Raw genomic sequence first — 25,562 nt, 5'->3', positions numbered from 1 at the left:
TATTACCCTGCCATGTGGTCCAGAGAAATGGGTCCTCCACCTAGATGTAATACCCTGCCCTGTGGTCCAGAGAAATGGGTCCTCCACCTAGATTTAATACCCTGCCCTGTGGTCCAAAAAAATGGGTCCTCCACCTAGATTTAATACCCTGCCCTGTGATCCAGAGAAATGGGTCCTCCACCTAGATTTAATACCCTTTCCTGTGGTCTAGAGAAATGGGTCCTCCACCTAGATGTAATACCCTGCCCTGTGGTCCAGAGAAATGGGTCCTCCACCTAGATTTAATACCCTGTCCTGTGGTCCAAAGAAATGGGTCCTCCACCTAGATTTATTACCCTGCCATGTGGTCCAGAGAAATGGGTCCTCCACCTAGATGTAATACCCTGCCCTGTGGTCCAGAGAAATGGGTCCTCCACCTAGATTTAATACCCTGCCCTGTGGTCCAAAAAAATGGGTCCTCCACCTAGATTTAATACCCTGCCCTGTGATCCAGAGAAATGGGTCCTCCACCTAGATTTAATACCCTTTCCTGTGGTCTAGAGAAATGGGTCCTCCACCTAGATGTAATACCCTGCCCTGTGGTCCAGAGAAATGGGTCCTCCACCTAGATTTAATACCCTGTCCTGTGGTCCAGAGAAATGGGTCCTCCACCTAGATTTAATACCCTGTCCTGTGGTCTAGAGAAATGGGTCCTCCACCTAGATGTAATACCCTGCCCTGTGGTCCAGAGAAATGGGTCCTCCACCTAGATTGAATACCCTGCCCTGTGGTCCAGAGAAATCTGTCCTCCACCTAGATTGAATACCCTGCGGTCCAGAGAAATGGGTCCTACACCTAGATTGAATACCCTGCGGTCCAGAGAAATGGGTCCTCCACCTAGATTTAATACCCTGCCCTGTGGTCTAGAGAAATGGGTCCTCCACCTAGATTTAATACCCTGTCCTGTGGTCCAGAGAAATTGGTCCTCCACCTAGATTTAATACCCTGTCCTGTGGTCCAGAGAAATGGGTCCTCCACCTAGACTGGGCTCTGCCTCAGTCTGTTAGTGGAGAGGTGCTTACTCTCACTACAATACATGTTCCCTGCCCTTCTTCCCTTCTCTCTGCCTGCACCTCCCTTCCTCATTGTCCAGACTGCCCTCAAATACATTTGGTTGGAACTTCAGGTGCAACATGGTGTGTGTGTCTGTGTGTATGTGTGTACGTGTGTCTGTGTGTCTATGCGTGTTGCTGAGCCAGTCTCTGTGTTTCCTACAGTGCCAGGGTCAGCTCTGGAGACCTTTGTGGGAGACGACGTCAACACCATGCTGATCCTGAACCTGCAAAGTGACACTGAGTACACTGTGAAGGTCATCTCTTCCTACACCACGGGATCCAGCCAACCTCTCCAGGGCACCGCCAAGACATGTAATATATTGGCTCTATTGGTCAGGGTGTGTGTGTGTGTGTGTGTGTGTGTGTGTGTGTGTGTGTGTGTGTGTGTGTGTGTGTGTGTGTGTGTGTGTGTGTGTGTGTGTGTGTGTGTGTGTGTGTGTGTGTATATGTGTGTGTGTGTGTGTGTGTGTGTGTGTGTGTGTGTGTGTGTTTTGCTGGCGTTCTGTGTGTGTGTGTTGCTGACCCTGTATGTGTGTGTGTGTGTGTGTGTGTGTGTGTGTGTGTGTGTGTGTGTGTGTGTGTGTGTGTGTGTGTGTGTGTGTGTGTGTGCTGGCACTGTGTGTGTGTGTTGCTGACCCTGTATGTGTGTGTGTGTGTGTGTGTGTGTTGCTGGCGCTGTGTGTGTGTGTGTGTGTCATCACCTCCTACACCACAGGATCCAGCCAACCCCCCCCCACACACACACACCACCACTACATGTTAGGGCTGGTGAATGGTGTCCAGGTAGTTCAGGTTGCAGTTCCAGTTCAAGACCACAACAAAGGGAACCTCAGGGTCAGGACTCTTCCAACTGCCAAAATACCAAGCAGCCACTCTGGATGCCATGTTAAACGCTTGTTCTCAAAGTGAAGTACACCACATGACTAAAAGTATGTGGACACCCGCTTGTCGAACATCTCATTCCAACATCATGGGCATATTAATATGGAGTTGGTCTCCCCCTTTGCTGCTATAACAGCCTCCACCTCTTCTGGGAAGGATTTCCGCCTAGATGTTGGAACATTGCTGCGGGGACTTGCTTCCATTCAGCCACAAGAGTAATAGTGAGGTCGGGCACTGATTTTGGGTGATTAGGCCTGGCTCGCAGTCGGCGTTCCAATTAATCCCAAAGGTGTTCGATGGGGTTAAATTCAGGGCACTGTGCAGGCCAGTCCAGTTCTTCCACACCGACCTCGACAAACCAGTTCTGTATGGACCTGGCTTTGTGCACTGGGGCATTGTCATGCTGAAACAGGAAAGTGCCTTCCCCAAACTGTTGCCTCAAAGTTGGAAGCACCAAATCATCTAGAATGTAATGTATGCTGTTGAGTTAACATTTCCCTTCACTGGAACTAAGAGGCCCGAACCATGAAGAACAGCCCCAGACCATTATTCCTCCTCCACCAAACTTTACAGTTGGCACTATGCATTGGGGCAGGTCCACATACTTGTGTATATATATGGCGGTGAGCCAACGCTTGGCATTGCACATGGAGATCTTAGGCTTGTGTGCGGCTGCTCTGCCATGGAAACCCATTTCATGAAGATCCCGACGAACAGTTATTGTGCCCGACGTTGCTTCCAGAGGCAGTTTGGAACTCGGTAGTGAGTGTTGCAACCGAGGACAGACGATTTTTACTCGCTACACGTTTCAGCACTCGGTGATCCCGTTCTGTGAGCTTGTGTGGCCTACCACTTTGTGGCTGAGCCGTTGTTGCTCCTAGACGTTTCCTCTTCACAATAACAGCACAAACAGTTGACCGGGGGCAGCTCTAACAGGGCAGAAATTTGACGAACTGACTTGTTGGAAAAGTGGCATCCTATGACGGTGCTACTTTGAAAGTCACTGAGCTCTTCAGTAAAGCCATTATACTGCCAGGGTTTGTCTATGGAGATTGCATGGCAGCGTGCTGAATGTTATACACCTGTCAGCAACGGGTGTGGCTAAAATAGCCAAATCCACTAATTTGAAGGGGGTGTCCACATACTTTTGTATGTGTAGTGTCTGTCTGCTCCTCTGAACCAGTTTGTAAAGATACATGTTATTAATCCCCATGATGCAAAGCGCATGGAGATTAATCTTTAAGGAAGCGTAATACATAGCTTTTGTATTCTGTTTGCATTACATTATGCTGATAACATCAGAATCCCTTTTGTTTTGTTGAAGAGGATTTCACCACCCTGACAGACAGCTGAGAGTATCAATATTCAGGCAGACAGTCGAGGAAATGTACATCCGTTTGCATATAAATGTGATATCAGCAGGTGCGTCGTGAAATAATACCTGCTTTGTTGGAGCTTTTCTCATCAAAAGTAAAATAGATTGTCTTTTTCATAAAGTCCGTCTGGCTGTCGGCAGAGCGTCACGTCAGCGTCCCGCTGTGTGACGACCTGAGGAGAGCTGCGTTCTCATTGGATCTCAGTCAGATGAGACGTTCCAGAGACACACGGTGATATAATATCTCTTCTCAACTGGCAGAACCAGGACATACTGCCAATCCACTAGCCCCTCCATAATGGGAAGCTGGACCCAGAGCAATATGTATATATATATATGTATTTATGTATTTTCTTCATTTAACCTAGCAAGTCAGTTAAGAACAAATTCTTATTTACAATGACGGTCTAGGCCGGCCAAACCTGGACTAAGGTGGGCCAATTGTGAGCCACCCTATGGGACTCCCAATCATGGCCGGATGTGATACAGCCTGGATTCGAACCAGGGACTGTCTCTTGCAGTGCCTTAGACCGCTGCGCCACTCGGGAGCCCAATATGTCTACAGTTGGATACATATTATACATGTACAATGAATGACTGAATGGCTGACTGAATTAATGAGTGGATGGATGAATGAGTAAATGAATAATGCATGAATTGATATATCCTGAGCATTAAATGTACGCAGCTCATCTCTACGTGGCTATAAGTCCCCCCCCCCCCCCCCCCCCCCCCCCACCCCGCCCCCCAACCCCCCCCCCCCACCGCTGTACAAGGCAGCTATTCCATTATAGAGAGGGGAATTTAAGTCGTGACACAAATGCCTTATGATGCGTTGCAGTTTCTCTTTCAGCCCCAAACACACTGTACAGTAGTTCATCTCCTCACGCTGGCCGTATAATTATATCTGCATACGCACCACCAAGATCCCTATCAATATTTTATGCGTTGTCAGTTTGACCTTTAAATAATTAAATGCACAAATAGCTCAATTTTACCTGGTTTTGACTCTTGTCTTCCGTAGGTTTGTGCCCCTGGTGCTGCAGAGTGGCTGTCTGTCCATGCATACATACAGCTCATTAATACGGCTCGTATAAGGAAGTTAAAGACTGTGTCACAAACTGCCCTCTATTCCCTATATAGTGCTCCCATAGGGCTCTGGTCTCAAACGGTTCCCTATGCCCTATATAGTGCTCCCATAGGACTCTGGTCTCAAACTGTTCCCTATATAGTGCTCCCATAGGGCTCTGGTCTCAAACTGTTCCCTATGCCCTATATAGTGCTCCCATAGGACTCTGGTCTCAAACGGTTCCCTATGCCCTATATAGTGCTCCCATAGGACTCTGGTCTCAAACTGTTCCCTATATAGAGCTCCCATAGGGCTCTGGTCTCAAACTGTTCCCTATGCCCTATATAGTGCTCCCATAGGACTCTGGTCTCAAACTGTTCCCTATATAGTGCTCCCATAGGGCTCTGGTCTCAAACTGTTCCCTATGCCCTATATAGTGCTCCCATAGGGCTCTGGTCTCAAACTGTTCCCTATGCCCTATATAGTGCTCCCATAGGACTCTGGTCTCAAACTGTTCCCTATATAGTGCTCCCATAGGACTCTGGTCTCAAACTGTTCCCTATACCCTATATAGTGCTCCCATAGGGCTCTGGTCTCAAACGGTTCCCTATTCCCTATATAGTGCTCCCATAGGACTCTGGTCTCAAACTGTTCCCTATGCCCTATATAGTGCTCCCATAGGGCTCTGGTCTCAAACGGTTCCCTATGCCCTATATAGTGCTCCCATAGGACTCTGGTCTCAAACTGTTCCCTATATAGTGCTCCCATAGGGCTCTGGTCTCAAACTGTTCCCTATGCCCTATATAGTGCTCCCATAGGACTCTGGTCTCAAACTGTTCCCTATATAGTGCTCCCATAGGGCTCTGGTCTCAAACTGTTCCCTATGCCCTATATAGTGCTCCCATAGGGCTCTGGTCTCAAACTGTTCCCTATGCCCTATATAGTGCTCCCATAGGACTCTGGTCTCAAACTGTTCCCTATATAGTGCTCCCATAGGACTCTGGTCTCAAACTGTTCCCTATACGCTATATAGTGCTCCCATAGGGCTCTGGTCTCAAACGGTTCCCTATTCCCTATATAGTGCTCCCATAGGACTCTGGTCTCAAACTGTTCCCTATGCCCTATATAGTGCTCCCATAGGGCTCTGGTCTCAAACGGTTCCCTATTCCCTATATAGTGCTCCCATAGGGCTCTGGTCTCAAACTGTTCCCTATGCCCTATATAGTGCTCCCATAGGACTCTAGTCTCAAACGGTTCCCTAGAGTAGTGCACTCTATAGGGGGTAGGATGCTATTTAGGACAAATCCAAAGGCTGTCACATCCATTATCCACAAGGAGGAGAGATGATTCAGCTGCCTTGTGTCTTCATGACTTTCTCTCTCGGGAGACGGGTAACAAATTATAGATATAGCAGTTGTAGAATGTGAATACGATGTGTACGGGGGATGTGTCATGATCTCACAGTTGTGTCATAGCTCTTTGATGTCCTGGGTGTTTTACATGTTGTCGTTCCGTTCTAGAAGTTCGTATGGTACTTGTGTCAGATTGTTTAGCTGTGTGATTCATTGACATTTTTCGTTGAAAAGTGTAAAGTGTAAGTCAGATGGAAACAACTTCTGCTCCTCTAAAATGAAACCAGGAATAATCATTTTAAAAGATTAGTTTGTTGTTGCAGCTTTTGTTTTTCAGAACATGTTTGTTGTTGTTGTACGGAACAGAGAGACTGTTTACACTCTTTCAACTGTTTACGGTTCCTAATAGCTTTCATAAAGATTGGGGAATAGATTTTAACTTATTGCTCTCTTATCAACACGTCATATACTATTTAATCACTAAGATTAATAGCCTTTTCTTTGATAACAAATGGGAGTTGGATAGGACTCAGAAGTTGGACATTAGTTCATATGGATTCTTCCCATACATCAGAATGAGTTGTTTATTAGAGTGGATGAAATGAATTCCTTAAAGACACACGTGCCCAAACAGCTGGATTGATTGTGTTTCATTAGGACACGTTATCAATACTATCAACATCCTGGTCTTTACCTGTCAATACGATTAGCTAGGTTGACAGGTTGCAATTCTCCGTCAGCTGACGGCTTCAGTTCCTTCATGATGTTACTGTAGATAGTGATGTGGTGGAGTCATGATTGTGATCGTGATAGTGATGTGATGTGATAGTGATTTGATGTGTTTGATGTGATAGTGATGTGATGTGATAGTGATTTGATGTGATAGTGATTTGATGTGATAGTGATTTGATGTGATAGTGATTTGATGTGATAGTGATTTGATGTGATAGTGATGTGATAGTGATTTGATGTGATAGTGATTTGATGTGATAGTGATTTGATGTGATAGTGATGTGATAGTGATGTGATGTGATAGTGATGTGATAGTGATGTGATAGTGATTTGATGTGATAGTGATGTGATAGTGATGTGATGTGATAGTGATGTGATAGTGATGTGATAGTGATTTGATGTGATTTGATGTGATAGTGATTTGATGTGATAGTGATTTGATGTGATAGTGATTTGATGTGATAGTGATTTGATAGTGATTTGATGTGATAGTGATTTGATGTGATAGTGATTTGATGTGATAGTGATTTGATGTGATAGTGATTTGATAGTGATTTGATGTGATAGTGATTTGATAGTGATTTGATGTGATAGTGATTTGATAGTGATTTGATGTGATAGTGATTTGATGTGATAGTGATTTGATAGTGATTTGATGTGATAGTGATTTGATGTGATAGTGATTTGATAGTGATTTGATGTGATAGTGATTTGATGTGATAGTGATGTGATAGTGATTTGATGTGATAGTGATTTGATAGTGATTTGATGTGATAGTGATTTGATGTGATAGTGATTTGATGTGATAGTGATTTGATGTGATAGTGATTTGATGTGATAGTGATTTGATGTGATAGTGATTTGATAGTGATTTGATGTGATAGTGATTTGATAGTGTTTTGATGTGATAGTGATTTGATGTGATAGTGATTTGATGTGATAGTGTTTTGATGTGATAGTGATTTGATGTGATAGTGATGTGATGTGATAGTGTTTTGATGTGATAGTGATTTGATGTGATAGTGATTTGATGTGATAGTGATTTGATTTGATGTGATTTGATGTGATAGTGATTTGATGTGATAGTGATTTGATGTGATTTGATGTGATAGTGATTTGATGTGATAGTGATGTGATAGTGATTTGATGTGATAGTGATTTGATGTGATAGTGATTTGATGTGATAGTGATTTGATGTGATAGTGATGTGATAGTGTTTTGATGTGATGTGATGTGATAGTGATTTGATGTGATAGTGATTTGATGTGATAGTGATTTGATGTGATAGTGATGTGATAGTGTTTTGATGTGATGTGATGTGATAGTGATTTGATGTGATAGTGATTTGATGTGATAGTGATTTGATGTGATAGTGATTTGATGTGATAGTGATTTGATGTGATAGTGATGTGATGTGATAGTGATTTGATGTGATAGTGATTTGATGTGATAGTGATGTGATGTGATAGTGATTTGATGTGATATGATGATGTGATAGTGATGTGATGTGATAGTGATAGTGATTGATGTGATAGTGATTTGATGTGATAGTGATGTGATAGTGATTTGATGTGATAGTGATTTGATGTGATAGTGATTTGATGTGATAGTGATTTGATGTGATAGTGATTTGATGTGATAGTGATTTGATGTGATAGTGATTTGATGTGATAGTGATGTGATGTGATAGTGATTTGATGTGATAGTGATTTGATGTGTTTGATGTGATAGTGATGTGATAGTGATGTGATGTGATAGTGATTTGATGTGATAGTGATGTGATAGTGATGTGATAGTGATGTGATAGTGATGTGATGTGATAGTGATTTGATGTGATGTGTTTGATGTGATAGTGATTTGATGTGATTGATGTGATAGTGATTTGATGTGATAGTGATGTGATAGTGATGTGATGTGATAGTGATTTGATGTGATGTGATTGATGTGATAGTGATGTGATGTGATAGTGATTTGATGTGATAGTGATTTGATGTGATAGTGATGTGATGTGATAGTGATTTGATGTGATAGTGATTTGATGTGATAGTGATTTGATGTGATAGTGATTTGATGTGATAGTGATGTGATGTGATAGTGATGTGATGTGATGTGATAGTGATTTGATGTGATAGTGATGTGATGTGATAGTGATTTGATGTGATAGTGATTTGATGTGATAGTGATGTGATGTGATAGTGATGTGATAGTGATTTGATAGTGATTTGATGTGATAGTGATGTGATGTGATAGTGATTTGATAGTGATTTGATGTGATAGTGATGTGATGTGATAGTGATGTGATAGTGATGTGATAGTGATGTGATAGTGATGTGATAGTGATGTGATAGTGATTTGATGTGATAGTGATGTGATAGTGATTTGATGTGATAGTGATTTGATGTGATAGTTATTTGATTGTGATAGTTATTTGATTGTGATCGTGTGATGGTAATGGTGATAGTGATGTGCTGGTGATGTTCTTCTGTCATCGTGATTGTGTTTATAAAATCTCTCTCTTTCTCTCTCTCTTTTTGTCTCTCTCTCTCTGTCCCCCTATCTCTTTGTCTCTCACTCTCTCTCTGTCCCCCTATCTCTTTGTCTCTCACTCTCTCTCTGTCCCCCTCTCTCTGCCCCCCAACTTCTCTCTCTCTCTCTCTCTCTCTCTCTCTCTCTCTCTCTCGCTCTCTCTCTGCCCCCCCACTTCTCTCTCTTTCTGTCCCCCTCTCTCTGCCCCCCCACTTCTCTCTCTCTCTCTCTCTCTCTCTCTCTCTCTCTCTCTCTCTCTCTCTGCCCCCCCACTTCTCTCTCTCTCTGTCCCCCTCTCTCTGCCCCCCCACTTCTCTCTCTCTCTCTCTCTCTCTCTGCCCCCTCACTTCTCTCTCTCTCTCTCTGCCCCCCCCCCTTCTCTCTCTCTCTCTCTCTCTCTCTCTCTCTCTGTCCCCCTCTGTCTCTCTCCCTCCCCTCAGTGTACCTGGGCGTGACCAACCTGAACACCTACCAGGTGATGATGTCCAGTATGTGTGTCCAGTGGCAGCCCCATCGTCAGGCTGACCTCTACAGGGTGGTCATCGAGTCTCTACTCAGTGAGTAACGATGTTACAGCTGAATGTCTGTGTGTTTTTGACTAGGCCTTCTCCTTCATGTTATAGCTGAATGTCTGTGTGTTTTTGACTAGGCCTTCTCCTTCATGTTATAGCTGAATGTCTGTGTGTTGTTGACTAGGCCTTCTCCTTCATGTTATAGCTGAATGTCTGTGTGTTGTTGACTAGGCCTTCTCCTTCATGTTATAGCTGAATGTCCATGTGTTTTTGACTAGGCCTTCTCCTTCATGTTATAGCTGAATGTCCATGTGTTGTTGACTAGACCTTCTCCTTCATGTTATAGCTGAATGTCCATGTGTTGTTGACTAGGCCTTCTCCTTCATGTTATAGCTGAATGTCTGTGTGTTGTTGACTAGGCCTTCTCCTTCATGTTATAGCTGAATGTCTGTGTGTTGTTGACTAGGCCTTCTCCTTCATGTTATAGCTGAATGTCTGTGTGTTGTTGACTAGGCCTTCTCCTTCATGTTATAGCTGAATGTCTGTGTGTTGTTGACTAGACCTTCTCCTTCATGTTATAGCTGAATGTCTGTGTGTGTTGTTGACTAGGCCTTCTCCTTCATGTTATAGCTGAATGTCTGTGTGTTGTTGACTAGACCTTCTCCTTCATGTTATAGCTGAATGTCCATGTGTTTTTGACTAGGCCTTCTCCTTCATGTTATAGCTGAATGTCTGTGTGTTGTTGACTAGACCTTCTCCTTCATGTTATAGCTGAATGTCTGTGTGTTGTTGACTAGACCTTCTCCTTCATGTTATAGCTGAATGTCTGTGTGTTGTTGACTAGACCTTCTCCTTCATGTTATAGCTGAATGTCTGTGTGTTGTTGACTAGGCCTTCTCCTTCATGTTATAGCTGAATGTCCATGTGTTTTTGACTAGACCTTCTCCTTCATGTTATAGCTGAATGTCTGTGTGTTGTTGACTAGGCCTTCTCCTTCATGTTATAGCTGAATGTCCATGTGTTGTTGACTAGACCTTCTCCTTCATGTTATAGCTGAATGTCTGTGTGTTGTTGACTAGACCTTCTCCTTCATGTTATAGCTGAATGTCCATGTGTTGTTGACTAGACCTTCTCCTTCATGTTATAGCTGAATGTCTGTGTGTTGTTGACTAGACCTTCTCCTTCATGGTATAGCTGAATGTCTGTGTGTTTTTGACTAGGCCTTCTCCTTCATGTTATAGCTGAATGTCTGTGTGTTGTTGACTAGGCCTTCTCCTTCATGTTATAGCTGAATGTCTGTGTGTTTTTGACTAGGCCTTCTCCTTCATGTTATAGCTGAATGTCTGTGTGTTGTTGACTAGACCTTCTCCTTCATGTTATAGCTGAATGTCTGTGTGTTGTTGACTAGGCCTTCTCCTTCATGTTATAGCTGAATATCTGTGTGTTTTTGACTAGGCCTTCTCCTTCATGTTATAGCTGAATGTCTGTGTGTTGTTGACTAGGCCTTCTCCTTCATGTTATAGCTGAATGTCCATGTGTTGTTGACTAGGCCTTCTCCTTCATGTTATAGCTGAATGTCTGTGTGTTTTTGACTAGGCCTTCTCCTTCATGTTATAGCTGAATGTCTGTGTGTTGTTGACTAGGCCTTCTCCTTCATGTTATAGCTGAATGTCTGTGTGTTGTTGACTAGGCCTTCTCCTTCATGTTATAGCTGAATGTCTGTGTGTTGTTGACTAGGCCTTCTCCTTCATGTTATAGCTGAATGTCTGTGTGTTGTTGACTAGGCCTTCTCCTTCATGTTATAGCTGAATGTCTGTGTGTTTTTGACTAGGCCTTCTCCTTCATGTTATAGCTGAATGTCCATGTGTTGTTGACTAGGCCTTCTCCTTCATGTTATAGCTGAATGTCTGTGTGTTTTTGACTAGGCCTTCTCCTTCATGTTATAGCTGAATGTCTGTGTGTTGTTGACTAGGCCTTCTCCTTCATGTTATAGCTGAATGTCTGTGTGTTGTTGACTAGGCCTTCTCCTTCATGTTATAGCTGAATGTCTGTGTGTTTTTGACTAGGCCTTCTCCTTCATGTTATAGCTGAATGTCTGTGTGTGTTGTTGACTAGGCCTTCTCCTTCATGTTATAGCTGAATGTCTGTGTGTTTTTGACTAGACCTTCTCCTTCATGTTATAGCTGAATGTCTGTGTGTTGTTGACTAGGCCTTCTCCTTCATGTTATAGCTGAATGTCTGTGTGTTGTTGACTGAGCTGTTTTGCAAGGAGGAATGGGAAAACATTTCAGTCTCTCGATGTGCAAAACTGATAGAGACACACCCCAAGCGACTTACAGCTGTAATCGCAGCAAAAGGTGGCGCTACAAAGTATTAACTTAAGGGGGCTGAATAATTTTGCACGCCCAATTTTTCAGTTTTTGATTTGTTAAAAAAGTTTGAAATATCCAATAAATGTCGTTCCACTTCATGATTGTGTCCCACTTGTTGTTGATTCTTCACAAAAAAATACAGTTTTATATCTTTATGTTTGAAGCCTGAAATGTGGCAAAAGGTCGCAAAGTTCAAGGGGGCCGAATACTTTCGCAAGGCACTGTATGTCACTTCTTAGAGTAGTTATGTTCTTCCCGTGCTCTGACAGTGTTGCTATGTCACTTCTTAGAGTAGTGTTCTTCCCGTGCTCTGACAGTGTTGCTATGTCACTTCTTAGAGTAGTTATGATCCTCCCGTCCTCTGACAGTGTTGCTATGTCACTTCTTAGCATCAAACTTAAAGAACTTTCTATATTTTCTCTTTTATTGCCCATTTCCATCTCCCCAAACCTCACACATGAGCTTATCTTCAAATCCACCAAATCCTCAGCTCTTACTTTCTCTCTCTTTCTCTTTCTCCCTTCACCCCCCCGCCCTCTTTCTGTCTCTCTCCCCCCCTCTCTCTCTCTCTCTGTCTGTCTCTCTTTCTCTCTCTCTCCCCCCCTCTCTCTTTCTCTCTCTCTCTTCCCCCCTCTCTCTCTCTCTCTTTCTCTCTCTTCCCCCCTCTCTCTCTTTCTCTCTCTCCCCCTCTCTCTCTCTCTTCCTTTCTCTCTCTTTGTCTTTATCCCCCCCCTCTCTCTCTCTCTCCGTTTATCTCTCTAAACACAGGAGATTTGAGATCTGTTCCAATATTAAAACCAGACCCTGCCTCTATTCCTTCCGTATGCCTTAACGTGCTCCGTCTGGATCTCTCTGGAATTAGTTATCTCATAGCTCACTGATATTATAGGAGCACAGTTGATTGACTGCTAGGAAGGTATACAGTAGTAATGTGCTGTTTGGTTAGTGACAGCGTGGTAGGTTGTGTACATCTCTGTGTGGTTAGTGACAGCATGGCAGGTTGGGTTCAGCTCTGTGTGGTTAGTGACAGCATGGCAGGTTGGGTTCAGCTCTGTGTGGTTAGTGACAGCATGGCAGGTTGTGTTCAGCTCTGTGTGGTTAGTGACAGCATGGCAGGTTGGGTTCAGCTCTGTGTGGTTAGTGACAGCATGGCAGGTTGTGTTTACCTCTGTGTGGTTAGTGACAACATGGCAGGTTGTGTTTACCTCTGTGTGGTTAGTGACAACATGGCATAATAACCATTATGTTGTCTACCCTGTGTTCTACTGTGTGTGTGTGTGTGTGTGTGTGTGTGTGTGTGTGTGTGTGTGTGTGTGTGTGTGTGTGTGTGTGTGTGTGTGTGCGCGTGCGTGCGTGCGTGCGTGCGTGCGTGCGTGCGTGCGTGCGTGCGTGCGTGCGTGCGTGCGTGCGTGCGTGCGTGCGTGCGTGCGTGCGTGCGCGTATTCTCTCTGGAGTCTATTTCAAGTATACAAGGAGTGTAGTAAGCTAATAGCAATTAATGTAATTTAAAGACTTCAGTCTTTGTAACATTCAGCTAAGAAATATCTAATAATGATCCGTTTTACACTTCATGACGACTGGTTAATATTGAGGAAATCTCTATTTTCTGTCCAGATATGTGACTGGACAACAACAAAAAATAACTGGTTAAATCAATGACCTAGTGTATAATAGGGAGGGTGGTATTTGTTGGAGGGCGTTTTGATGTTTTAGCCAATATGTCTGATCATCTTCCACACAGCTGGGTTTTAAAAGGGTCTTTCAGTGAAAACATCCCATCCAGTTGTTTAGCTCAGGAATCAGCAGTCATACGACTCTGGTACATATTTGGTTAATCCCATTATTGGATGAGTGTTTCTGTGGTCCTTATTCCTGGACATTATTACGTGAAATCATCTCGACTGTGAAGGAGAATCCTCGTAAATCTCCTTCTGTAATTGGGATGCAGAGACACATTATCCCTGATTTGTTTCCAATATAACACAATTCTTATATATAAAAAAATATATATTATTATTATTATAAAATAAATTATTATATATATTTTTTAATTCTTCCTGTTTTAGCGAAATGAAAGAAAATACAAATCTGTGCATCCTTTTTGTCATTCAGCTCCGGCTAGCTGAGACCAGGGCTCATAGGGCTCTGATCTAAAGTAGTGCACTCTGTAGGGAATAGGGTACCATTTGAGCTGCAGAATAAAGTACTGCCTCTGTCCCTGCCAGACAGACAGAGACAGAGGAAGGAAATCCCTGGAAGGAGAGATTTGAGGAATTAGAATGTAGAATGCAGGAGCAGCTAGAGAACATCTAGAAGGCAGAGTTCCAGAACCTTTAGTTCTATTGTCCTCTGTTCTGATTCTGACTGACTGGGTCACGTACAGATCAGTGGCCCAGGATACCTGACTGCAGGAGCCACAGATCATGTTAAATACACAGGAATGGTGTGTGTGTGTGTGTGTGTGTGTGTGTGTGTGTGTGTGTGTGTGTGTGTGTGTGTGTGTGTGTGTGTGTGTGTGTGTGTGTGTGTGTGTGTGTGTGTGTGTGTGTGTGTGTGTGTGTGTGTGTGTGTGTGTGTTTTTCAAAAAGAGGTTTCATTCGATGTGGCAGAGTCTCCATTACATTTACAATGGCAAGAAGACACCTTTGGAAAATAATTGCAATAATGAAGTTGATGAATGGACACCATTAGTCTCTTGTGTGCCAGTTCACTCTGTCTTTGGCTTCAAAGATGCTAACATTAGAGGCCCACACTGTTCTACCAGAGAACTCTGTTCTTCCATAGAACTCTGTTCTTCCATAGAACACTGTTCTACCAGAGAACTCTGTTCTTCCATAGATCTCTGTTCTTCCATAGATCTCTGTTCTTCCATAGAACTCTGTTCTTCCATAGATCTCTGTTCTTCCATAGATCTCTGTTCTTCCATAGAACACTGTTCTTCCATAGATCTCTGTTCTTCCATAGAACACTGTTCTACCAGAGAACTCTGTTCTTCCATAGATCTCTGTTCTTCCATAGAACACTGTTCTTCCATAGATCTCTGTTCTTCCATAGAACACTGTTCTACCAGAGAACTCTGTTCTTCCAGAGATCTCTGTTCTTCCATAGATCTCTGTTCTTCCATAGAACACTGTTCTTCCATAGATCACTGTTCTTCCATAGATCTCTGTTCTTCCATAGAACTTGTTCTTCCATATAACTCTGTTATTCCATAGAACTCTGTTATTCCATAGAACTCTGTTCTTCCATAGAACACTGTTCTTCCATAGAACTCTGTTCTTCCATAGAACTTGTTCTTCCATAGAACTCTGTTCTTCCATAGAACTCTGTTCTTCCATAGAACTCTGTTCTACCAGAGAAGTCTATTTGAACGGTTGTGTTCAGTAGGTTGTGGTACGTTCAGATAGAAATGTATTAAAAGAAGAGACATGCCTCTCTGACATGTAGACTAAGGAATCAGTCTGGTAGGACCATGTTGTGCTCTATAAATTATCTTCATATCTGTATTTAACAGTATGTTGCATCTCTGATTGTGAAGGTTGATTTTTAATTGTTGTTGTTGATTGTTGTTGTCTCTCCAGATGGCCAGAAACAGGAAGTGAGTGTTGGAGGCTCTGCGTCTAGACAGTGTTTCTATGATCTGACCCCTAACAGCCAGTATAAGATCAGCGTTTCCACCCAGCTACAGGACATGGAGGGGCCCGCCGTCACCACCATCACTACAACACGTAGGTACCAACTGACCTCAACACTCTCATCACGAACACAACACGTATGTGTCAACTTCACTCAAAATCTCTCTTATGGGAGTAGAACAGAATGACCAGCTATGAACATTGGATTGGATGTATTGGCAGTAGAAATTAAGATGACCTGTCATACTGTATGTTACACATTGAAACAGCAGAGTCAACGATGTGAGGCTGAAAGCAGTGGGAAACCATAGAACCGATCATTCCAGTGTTGCTCCAGGCCATGCAAAAGCCCCCCCCCCCTCCAGATAACAGCCTTGATCCCATTACCTTTAATGGCTGTTGTGGCTTACGACTGACTGGCCTGTAGATCAGCTCAGCTCAGTGAAGACAAAGCATGCTTTCTCTCCTTTTGTCTGGTAAATGAAACCTTCCCCCCAGAGCTGCTCTCTGCCTGTGTGGCTGAGCACCAGCCACAACTCATTTCACCTCCCTTTAGGGCACATCCCAAACGGTAGCCTGTTCCCTACGTTTACAACGGGGATAGGGTGTCATTTAGGACATGGCGTCAGTCCCTCACAGCACGACTGTCCCTTAGAAGCAACAATAGTAGGCTAATGATGCAGGCCATTGGCAAGGCAATGAGGTGGGGAGAACTGGTCTGTTTAGGGGACAGGAGATGCTCACTCACTGCCAGGGATACAGATAGCTGCTCTCCCCCCAGGAGGAGGTTACACTGCTGCTGCTGCTGCTACTGCTGCTATCACTCACCACAGAAAAACCTCCCTGGCTTATCCAAAAGAGAGGCATTGTTTGGGGACAGCATGGGAGAGGTAGGTGGATACCGGTACAGTGGGGCAAAAAACAAGTTGATAACAAGTTCAAACAGGTGCCATTAATACAGGTAACGAGTGGAGGACAGAGGAGCCTCTTAAAGAAGAAGTTACAGGTCTGTGAGAGCCAGAAATCTTGCTTGTTTGTAGGTGACCAAATACTTATTTTCCACCATAATTTGCAAATAAATTCATTAAAAATCCTACAATGTGATTTTCTGGATTTTTTTTCCTCATTTCGTCTGTCATAGTTGAAGTGTACCTATGATGAAAATTACAGGCCTCTCTCATCTTTTTAAGTGGGAGAACTTGCACAATTGGTGGCTGACCAAATACTTTTTTGCCCCACTGTAGGTGTGTGTGTGTGGATAGAGAGGTATGATGGATGCACCGTGATGATTTATGTGCTTGTCTCTCTGTGTTTTCTAGTCCCCGCCCCCACCCAGCCACCGACACCACCCCCCACGTCACCCCCCCTACCGACCATACCGCCCGCCAAGGAAGGTAAGAGAGAAGAACTGCCACTGTGTGTCCGCAACACACACACACACACTCACACACACACACACACACACACACACTCACACACACACACACACACACACCTTCCTCTCCCCTGCTGTCCCCACCATAGTGTGACCTTTCTCAAACCCTCACTACATCTCTGATGACAGTTCACCTTTACTTCAGCACAGTGAGGTACCACAGATAAATAAAAATGTATCTCGCTTTTATACCAAATAAACCACATTATACAATCTCCAAAGAAGTACCGGTATTAGTGGTATTTATTCAGCTGAGGAAGAGTTTTTGGAGGTAAATACAACTTTTTAAGTCTTCTTTCTTGAGGGGTATCCAGTATCTTATCAACTTTTTAAGTCTTCTTTCTTGAGGGGTATCCAGTATCTTATCAACTTTTTAAGTTTTCTTTCTTGAGGGGTATCCAGTATCTTATACATTTTTTAAGTCTTCTTTCTTGAGGGGTATCCAGTATCTTATCAACTTTTTAAGTCTTCTTTCTTGAGGGGTATCCAGTATCTTATCAACTTTTTTTAGTCTTATTTCTTGAGGGGTATCCAGTATCTTATCAACTTTTTAAGTCTTCTTTCTTGAGGGGTATCCAGTATCTTATCAACTTTTTAAGTCTTCTTTCTTGGGGATTATCCAGTATCTTATCAAACATTTGCAGTGCGGCTCAGACAAGCAGCAGCTCCAGTCTGTGCATATTTACACAGCATCTGCATGCATTACTTATTACATTAGCTGAGGCTTTGCTTCCTCCTCTACTGACCTTCTATATGAACACATATACACGCTACCAAATACCATAGGCAGACAGCCCCCTGAGGGTTCATATACACACTACCAAATACCATAGGCAGACGGCCCCCTGAGGGTTCACGTCCTGGTCCATTTATAGGTGAACTGCAATCATCAAATTTGTGATAAGTATTAAGTTCTTCACAGGTTGAATTAAATGAGAAATAAGAAGGTGGTTTTTACAGCACCGTAATAGACTGAAAACATCTTCGGGCTTTTATCAATGTATTCTCAGCAAAGTCCTCAAGGTCGTTTTTACAGCGGGGATTAGTTGAATATTGCATTTTGGATATTATCTCTAGCTCCTAATAATAGTAGAAGTCACAAGTACTCAACTTCTTCTCAATCGCATTGGAGGAGAAGGTTCGATGGGCGGGACCTTGGATCTTCTCCAATGCGTTTTGTGAATGAGGCGAGGATAGAGCGTGGGAGGAATCGATTAAATCGATGAAAGACAAATTGAGAAAGAGCCTTGCACACTTCTATCCCCCCATGGTGCACTGCTGCCTGGCTGTGTATCAAGCCTTCCTCCCATCCTGTCGATACTTCCTGTCTGGTTTGATTAGAACCCTGCCATAACAACCTTCCCTTAAGAACTCTCCCAACATTCTAAGAACTCTGCTATAATTCTAAGCACTTCAGACTTAACACATTTGTCCCACCTCTAGAGGTTTGTACCAGTCAATTTGTTATAATTCTAACTCTCTGGCTTGTTTAAACAAAGATCAAACAGGCCAGACATTTCTCTTGCCATTCCTCTACACTCTTAGAAAAAAGGACCTATCTTTGTTCCTTAAAGTGTAGCCCAGTGTTTCTCAACCCTCTTTGTACCAGGCACCGACAAGCTATGGTCCTTCTTGTGCCAAGGAACGGCAAGCTATACTTCTTCCTAGCGTTGGAGAACGGGCTAAATCACAGTCAGCTTACTGTCTGAGAGACCGGCCAGCTCTAGCCGTTCCTCACATTCTGAGAGACCTGCCAGCTCTAGTCGTTCCTCACATTCTGAGAGACCGGCCAGCTCTAGTCATTCCTCACATTCTGAGAGACGGGCCAGCTCTAGCCGTTCCTTACATTCTGAGAGACCGGCCAGCTCTAGCCGTTCCTCACATTCTGAGAGACCGGCCAGCTCTAGTCGTTCCTCACATTCTGAGAGACCGGCCAGCTCTAGTCGTTCCTCACATTCTGAGAGACCGGCCAGCCCTAGTCGTTCCTCACATTCTGAGAGACCGGCCAGCCCTAGTCGTTCCTCACATTCTGAGAGACCGGCCAGCTGTAGCCGTTCCTCACATTCTGAGAGACCGACCAGCTCTAGCCGTTCCTCACATTCTGAGAGACCGGCCAGCTCTAGTCGTTCCTCACATTCTGAGATACCGACCAGCTCTAGCCGTTCCTCACATTCTGAGATACCGGCCAGCTCTAGTCGTTCCTCACATTCTGAGAGACGGGCCAGCTCTAACCGTTCCTCACATTCTGAGAGACTGGCCAGCTCTAGCCGTTCCTCATATTCTGAGAGACCGGCCAGCTCTAGTCGTTCCTCACATTCTGAGAGACCGGCCAGCTCTAGCTGTTCCTCACATTCTGAGAGACCGGCCAACTCTAGCCGTTCCTTACATTCTGAGAGACCGGCCAGCTCTAGCCGTTCCTTACATTCTGAGAGACCGGCCAGCTCTAGCTGTTCCTTACATTCTGAGAGACCGGCCAACTCTAGCCGTTCCTTACATTCTGAGAGACCGGCCAACTCTAGCCGTTCCTTACATTCTGAGAGACCGGCCAGCTCTAGCCGTTCCTTACATTCTGAGAGACCGGCCAGCTCTAGCCGTTCCTTACATTCTGAGAGACCGGCCAGCTCTAGCTGTTCCTCACATTCTGAGAGACCGGCCAACTCTAGCCGTTCCTTACATTCTGAGAGACCGGCCAGCTCTAACTGTTCCTCACATTCTGAGAGACCGGCCAACTCTAGCCGTTCCTTACATTCTGAGAGACCTGCCAGCTCTAGCTGTTCCTCACATTCTGAGAGACCGGCCAGCTCTAGGCGTTCCTCACATTCTGAGAGACCGGCCAGCTCTAGTCGTTCCTCACATTCTGAGAGACCAATCTGCTCCCAGTTTGATTGAAGTCTGTATATGACTGGAGAATACAGTAACTGAATATTAAAGGCACAGCGCAGTCAAAAATGTGATTTTCCAGTTTGTTATATATATTTCCATTCTATGAGGTTGGAACAATACTGTGAAATTGTGAAAATGATGATAAAGCCATGTTTAGTGTAAGAGCTGTTTGAACAGACAGTCTGTTTTGGTGGGATGGAGTTTTGGCCTGCCTGGTGACATCGTTAATAGACCAATGAGAAAGAGTGTTCCAAACCTCTCTGCCAATAACAGCTACTGTAGTTTTCAGTTTTCCTCTCCCCACTCAGACAGATATATTGAGATAAAGATGGCTGCCCTGGACCTTTAATTAGCACGAAGGAAGATCTTATCTGTCTCTGTGTAGTAGGAAGTAGATAACGCTTCTGGAGGAGACAGATAGTTAGATAGTCATCCCCACTCTCCAACAACTGGCCTGTTATAATGAGACTGAAGATATGAGGCTTACCAGCTGGCCTGTTGTAATGAGGCTGAAGATATGAGGCTTACCAGCTGGCCTGTTGTAATGAGACTGAAGATACAAGGCTTACCAGCTGGCCTGTTGTAATGAGACTGAAGATATGAGGCTTACCAGCTGGCCTGTTGTAATGAGACTGAAGATATGAGGCTTACCAGCTGGCCTGTTGTAATGAGGCTGAAGATATGAGGCTTACCAGCTGGCCTGTTGTAATGAGACTGAAGATATGAGGCTTACCAGCTGGCCTGTTGTAATGAGACTGAAGATATGAGGCTTACCAGCTGGCCTGTTGTAATGAGGCTGAAGATATGAGGCTTACCAGCTGGCCTGTTGTAATGAGACTGAAAATACAAGGCTTACCAGCTGGCCTGTTGTAATGAGACTGAAGGGTTGAGGCTTACCAGCTGGCCTGTTGTAATGAGACTGAAGATATGAGGCTTACCAGCTGGCCTGTTGTAATGAGACTGAAGGGTTGAGGCTTACCAGCTGGCCTGTTGTAATGAGGCTGAAGATATGTAGCTTACCAGCTGGCCTGTTGTAATGAGGCTGACAATATGAGGCTTACCAGCTGGCCTGTTGTAATGAGGCTGACAATATGAGGCTTACCAGCTGGCCTATTGTAATGAGACTGACAATATGAGGCTTACCAGCTGGCCTGTTGTAATGAGACTGACAATATGAGGCTTACCAGCTGGCCTGTTGTAATGAGACTGACAATATGAGGCTTACCAGCTGGCCTGTTGTAATGAGACTGACAATATAAGGCTTACCAGCTGGCCTGTTGTAATGAGAATGAAGGGTTGAGGCTTCTGTCTCTGTGTTTGGAATTCCTCTCTAACCTAGTTCCATATCTAATTTCTTCCTTCCCTCCCTGCCTCTCTCCCTCCCTGCCTCCTTCCCTCCCTGCCTCCTTCCTTCCCTGCCTCCTTCCCTCCCTGTCTCCCTCCCTCCCGGCCTCCTTCCCTCCCTGCCTCCTTCCCTCCCTGCCTCTCTCCCTCCCTGCCTCTCTCCCTCCCTGCCTCTCGCCTGCCTGCCTGCCTGCCTGCCTGCCTGCCTGCCTGCCTGCCTCCCTCCCTGCCTCCCTCCCTCCCTGCCTGCCTGCCTCCCCCCAGTCTGTAAGGCAGCCAAAGCTGACCTGGTCTTCTTGGTGGACGGGTCTTGGAGCATCGGAGACGACAACTTCCAGAAGATTATCCGCTTCCTGTACAGTACGATGGGAGCTCTGGATCTGATTGGTCCTGACGGCACACAGGTCAGACCAATGACAACACCTCCATATTATAGAGTTATGCATTCAGCCAATATCTCACGGAAATAATGAATAAAGTAAATATAACCCAATGCTGTTGAAGGGGAACATTGTCTTACAGTAACCTGATCTCATCCATCTCAGCCACTGATGTTTGAGAAAGCAACATGTCCTATGAGTGGCTGGTCTAGTCCAGTACACACAGGTTAGAGTGAGGTTAGGGTCACAGGTCAGGGTGAGGTTAGGGTCACAGGTTAGGGTGAGGTTAGGGTCAGAGGTCAGGGTGAGGTTAGGGTCACAGGTTAGGGTGAGGTTAGGGTCAGAGGTCAGGGTGAGGTTAGGGTCACAGGTTAGGGTGAGGTTAGGGTCACATGTTAGAGTGAGGTTAGGGTCACAGGTTAGGGTGAGGTTAGGGTCACAGGTTAGGGTGAGGTTAGGGTCACAGGTTAGAGTGAGGTTAGGGTCACAGGTTAGGGTGAGGTTAGGGTCACAGGTTAGAGTGAGGTTAGGGTCACAGGCCAGGGTTAGGTTAGGGTCACAGGTTAGAGTGAGGTTAGGGTCAAAGGTCAGGGTGAGGTTAGGGTCAAAGGTCAGGGTGAGGTTAGGGTCAAAGGTCAGGGTGAGGTTAGGGTCACAGGTCAGGGTGAGGTTAGGGCCACAGGTCAGAGTGAGGTTAGGGTCACAGGTTAGGGTGAGGTTAGGGCCACAGGTCAGGGTGAGGTTAGGGCCACAGGTCAGGGTGAGGTTAGGGCCACAGGCCAGGGTGAGGTTAGGGTCACAGGTCAGGGTGAGTTTAGCGTCACAGGTTAGGGTGAGGTTAAGGTCACAAGTTAGAGTGAGGTTAGGGTCACAGGTTAGGGTGAGGTTAGGTTCACAGGTCAGGGTGAGGTTAGGGTCACAGGTACGGGTGAGGTTAGGGTCACAGGTTAGAGTGAGGTTAGGGTCACAGGTCAGGGTGAGGTTAGGTTTAGATAAAGCCTGTGCTAACATCACTAAACAGAGCCAAATCTAAACCAGGTCTCAAGGGAGAGACCATTATATTGGAATAGACTGGTGACTAGACATTATAAACAGACCCACATCTAAACCAGGTCTCAAGGGAGAGACCATTATGTTGGAATAGACTGGTGTCTAGACATTATAAACAGAGGCCCATAGATCTTCATCAAGCCTTCTCTTTCAGACCGTTCACAGCCCATTACTGAGGAACTGGTAGGTTATTGACACAAGGCAGCATTACTAAAGCCCTCCGTATCCCCTTACTACTGTATTAGGGGCTGATGGGTAATGGAGGAATCTGAGCTGAGGTGCAGAGGGTCCTGGCTACAGTAGTTAGGCTCTCAGACAGACAAATAGAAAAACAGACATAAGGATTGTGAGAAGGGAAGCGAGACATTGAGGGAAGAGGAGGGACAGGGATAGATTCCTGAGGGGACATAAGGAGAGTGAGAAGGGAAGTGAGACATTGAGGGAAGAGGAGGGACAGGGATAGATTCCTGAGGAGACATAAGGAGAGTGAGAAGGGAAGAGGAGGGACAGGGATAGATTCCTGAGGAGATAAAAGGACAGTGAGAAGGGAAGCGGGACATTGAGGGAAGAGGAGGGACAGGGATAGATTCCTGAGGAGACATAAGGACAGTGAGAAGGGAAGCGGGACATTGAGGGAAGAGGAGGGACAGGGATAGATTCCTGAGGGGACATAAGGAGAGTGAGAAGGGAATAGGAGGGACAGGGATAGATTCCTGAGGGGACATAAGGAGAGTGAGAAGGGAAGCGAGACATTGAGGGAAGAGGAGGGACAGGGATAGATTCCTGAGGAGACATAAGGAGAGTGAGAAGGGAAGAGGAGGGACAGGGATAGATTCCTGAGGGGACATAAGGAGAGTGAGAAGGGAAGAGGAGGGACAGGGATAGATTCCTGAGGGGACATAAGGAGAGTGAGAAGGGAAGCGAGACATTGAGGGAAGAGGAAGGACAGGGATAGATTCCCGAGGGGACATAAGGAGAGTGAGAAGGGAAGAGGAGGGACAGGGATAGATTCCTGAGGGGACATAAGGACAGTGAGAAGGGAAGCGAGACATTGAGGGAAGAGGAGGGACAGGGATAGATTCCTGAGGGGACATAAGGAGAGTGAGAAGGGAAGAGGAGGGACAGGGATAGATTCCTGAGGGGACATAAGGACAGTGAGAAGGGAAGCGAGACATTGAGGGAAGAGGAGGGACAGGGATAGATTCCTGAGGGGACATAAGGAGAGTGAGAAGGGAAGAGGAGGGACAGGGATAGATTCCTGAGGGGACATAAGGAGAGTGAGAAGGGAAGCGAGACATTGAGGGAAGAGGAGGGACAGGGATAGATTCCTGAGGGGACATAAGGAGAGTGAGAAGGGAAGAGGAGGGACAGGGATATATTCCTGAGGGGACATAAGGAGAGTGAGAAGGGAAGCGAGACATTGAGGGAAGAGGAAGGACAGGGATAGATTCCTGAGGGGACATAAGGAGAGTGAGAAGGGAAGAGGAGGGACAGAGACAGATTCCTGAGGGGACATAAGGAGAGTGAGAAGGAAAGAGGAGGGACAGGGATAGATTCTTGAGGGGACATAAGGAGAGTGAGAAGGGAAGCGAGACATTGAGGGAAGAGGAAGGACAGGGATAGATTCCTGAGGAGACATAAGGAGAGTGAGAAGGGAAGAGGAGGGACAGGGATAGATTCCTGAGGAGACATAAGGAGAGTGAGAAGGGAAGAGGAGGGACAGGGATAGATTCCTGAGGGGACATAAGGAGAGTGAGAAGGGAAGAGGAGGGACAGGGATAGATTCCTGAGGAGACATAAGGAGAGTGAGAAGGGAAGCGAGACATTGAGGGAAGAGGAGGGACATGGATAGATTCCTGAGGAGACATAAGGAGAGTGAGAAGGGAAGAGGAGGGACAGGGATAGATTCCTGAGGGGACATAAGGACAGTGAGAAGGGAAGCGAGACATTGAGGGAAGAGGAGGGACAGGGATAGATTCCTGAGGGGACATAAGGAGAGTGAGAAGGGAAGAGGAGGGACAGGGATAGATTCCTGAGGAGACATAAGGAGAGTGAGAAGGGAAGCGAGACATTGAGGGAAGAGGGACATGGATAGATTCCTGAGGAGACATAAGGAGAGTGAGAAGGGAAGAGGAGGGACAGGGATAGATTCCTGAGGGGACATAAGGAGAGTGAGTAACAGAGACATCTGTTCCAAAGATGTTGCAAAATAGTTGCTAAGATGCCATTGAAAGCGTGCATTCAGTATGCGACTATAAGTTCTATAAGTATAACTTACACTGAACCAAAATATAAACACAACATGTAAAGTGTTGGTCCCATGGTTCATGAGCTGAAATAAAAGATCCCAGACATTTTCCATACGCACAAAAAGCTTATTTCTCTAAAATGTTGTGAACAAATGTGTTTACATCACTGTTAGTGAGCGTTTCACCTTTGCCAAGATAATCAATCCACCTGACAGTTGTGGCATATCAAGAAGCTGATTATTAGACAGCACAAACATTACACAGGTGCACCTTGTGCTGGGGACAATAAAAGGCCACTCGAAAATGTGAATTGTTGTCACACAAGACAATGCCACAGATGTCTCAAGTTTTGAAGGAGCGTGCAATTGGCACGCTGACTGCAGGAATGTCTACCAGAGCTGTTGCCAGAGAATTGAATGTTAATTTCCTACCATAAACCGCCTCCAATGTCATTTTATAGAATTTGGCAGTACATCCAACCGGCCTCACAACCGCAGACCACGTTGTATGGCGTCGTGTGGTCGAGTGGTTTGCTGATGTCTACGTTGTGAACAGAGTGCCCCATGGTGATGGTGGGGTTAATGGTATGGCCAGGCATAAGCTACGGACAACAAACACAATTGCATTTTATCGATGGCTGTTTGAATGACCAGAGATACCGCGACGACCTCC

At 45.2% G+C, this 25,562-nt stretch overlaps 1 protein-coding gene across 1 annotated transcript in view; it reads left to right on the top strand.

The window, feature by feature from the left end:
• The window catches only part of LOC139394234 (collagen alpha-1(XIV) chain-like), a 229,138-nt gene that overhangs the window by 107,671 nt on the left and 95,905 nt on the right, over positions 1 to 25,562 (top strand). Inside the window, exons 22-26 of the mRNA XM_071142256.1 lie at positions 1,257 to 1,406; positions 9,471 to 9,587; positions 15,496 to 15,642; positions 16,869 to 16,943; positions 21,476 to 21,615. Of these exons, the coding sequence (XP_070998357.1) occupies positions 1,257 to 1,406; positions 9,471 to 9,587; positions 15,496 to 15,642; positions 16,869 to 16,943; positions 21,476 to 21,615 (629 nt within the window). The remainder of the gene's footprint in view (positions 1 to 1,256; positions 1,407 to 9,470; positions 9,588 to 15,495; positions 15,643 to 16,868; positions 16,944 to 21,475; positions 21,616 to 25,562) is intronic.

Source organism: Oncorhynchus clarkii, unplaced genomic scaffold (assembly GCF_045791955.1).
Source record: "Oncorhynchus clarkii lewisi isolate Uvic-CL-2024 unplaced genomic scaffold, UVic_Ocla_1.0 unplaced_contig_9596_pilon_pilon, whole genome shotgun sequence".
In the NCBI taxonomy this organism is placed as follows: domain Eukaryota; kingdom Metazoa; phylum Chordata; class Actinopteri; order Salmoniformes; family Salmonidae; genus Oncorhynchus; species Oncorhynchus clarkii.
This window is presented reverse-complemented; position numbering and strand designations above follow the sequence as displayed.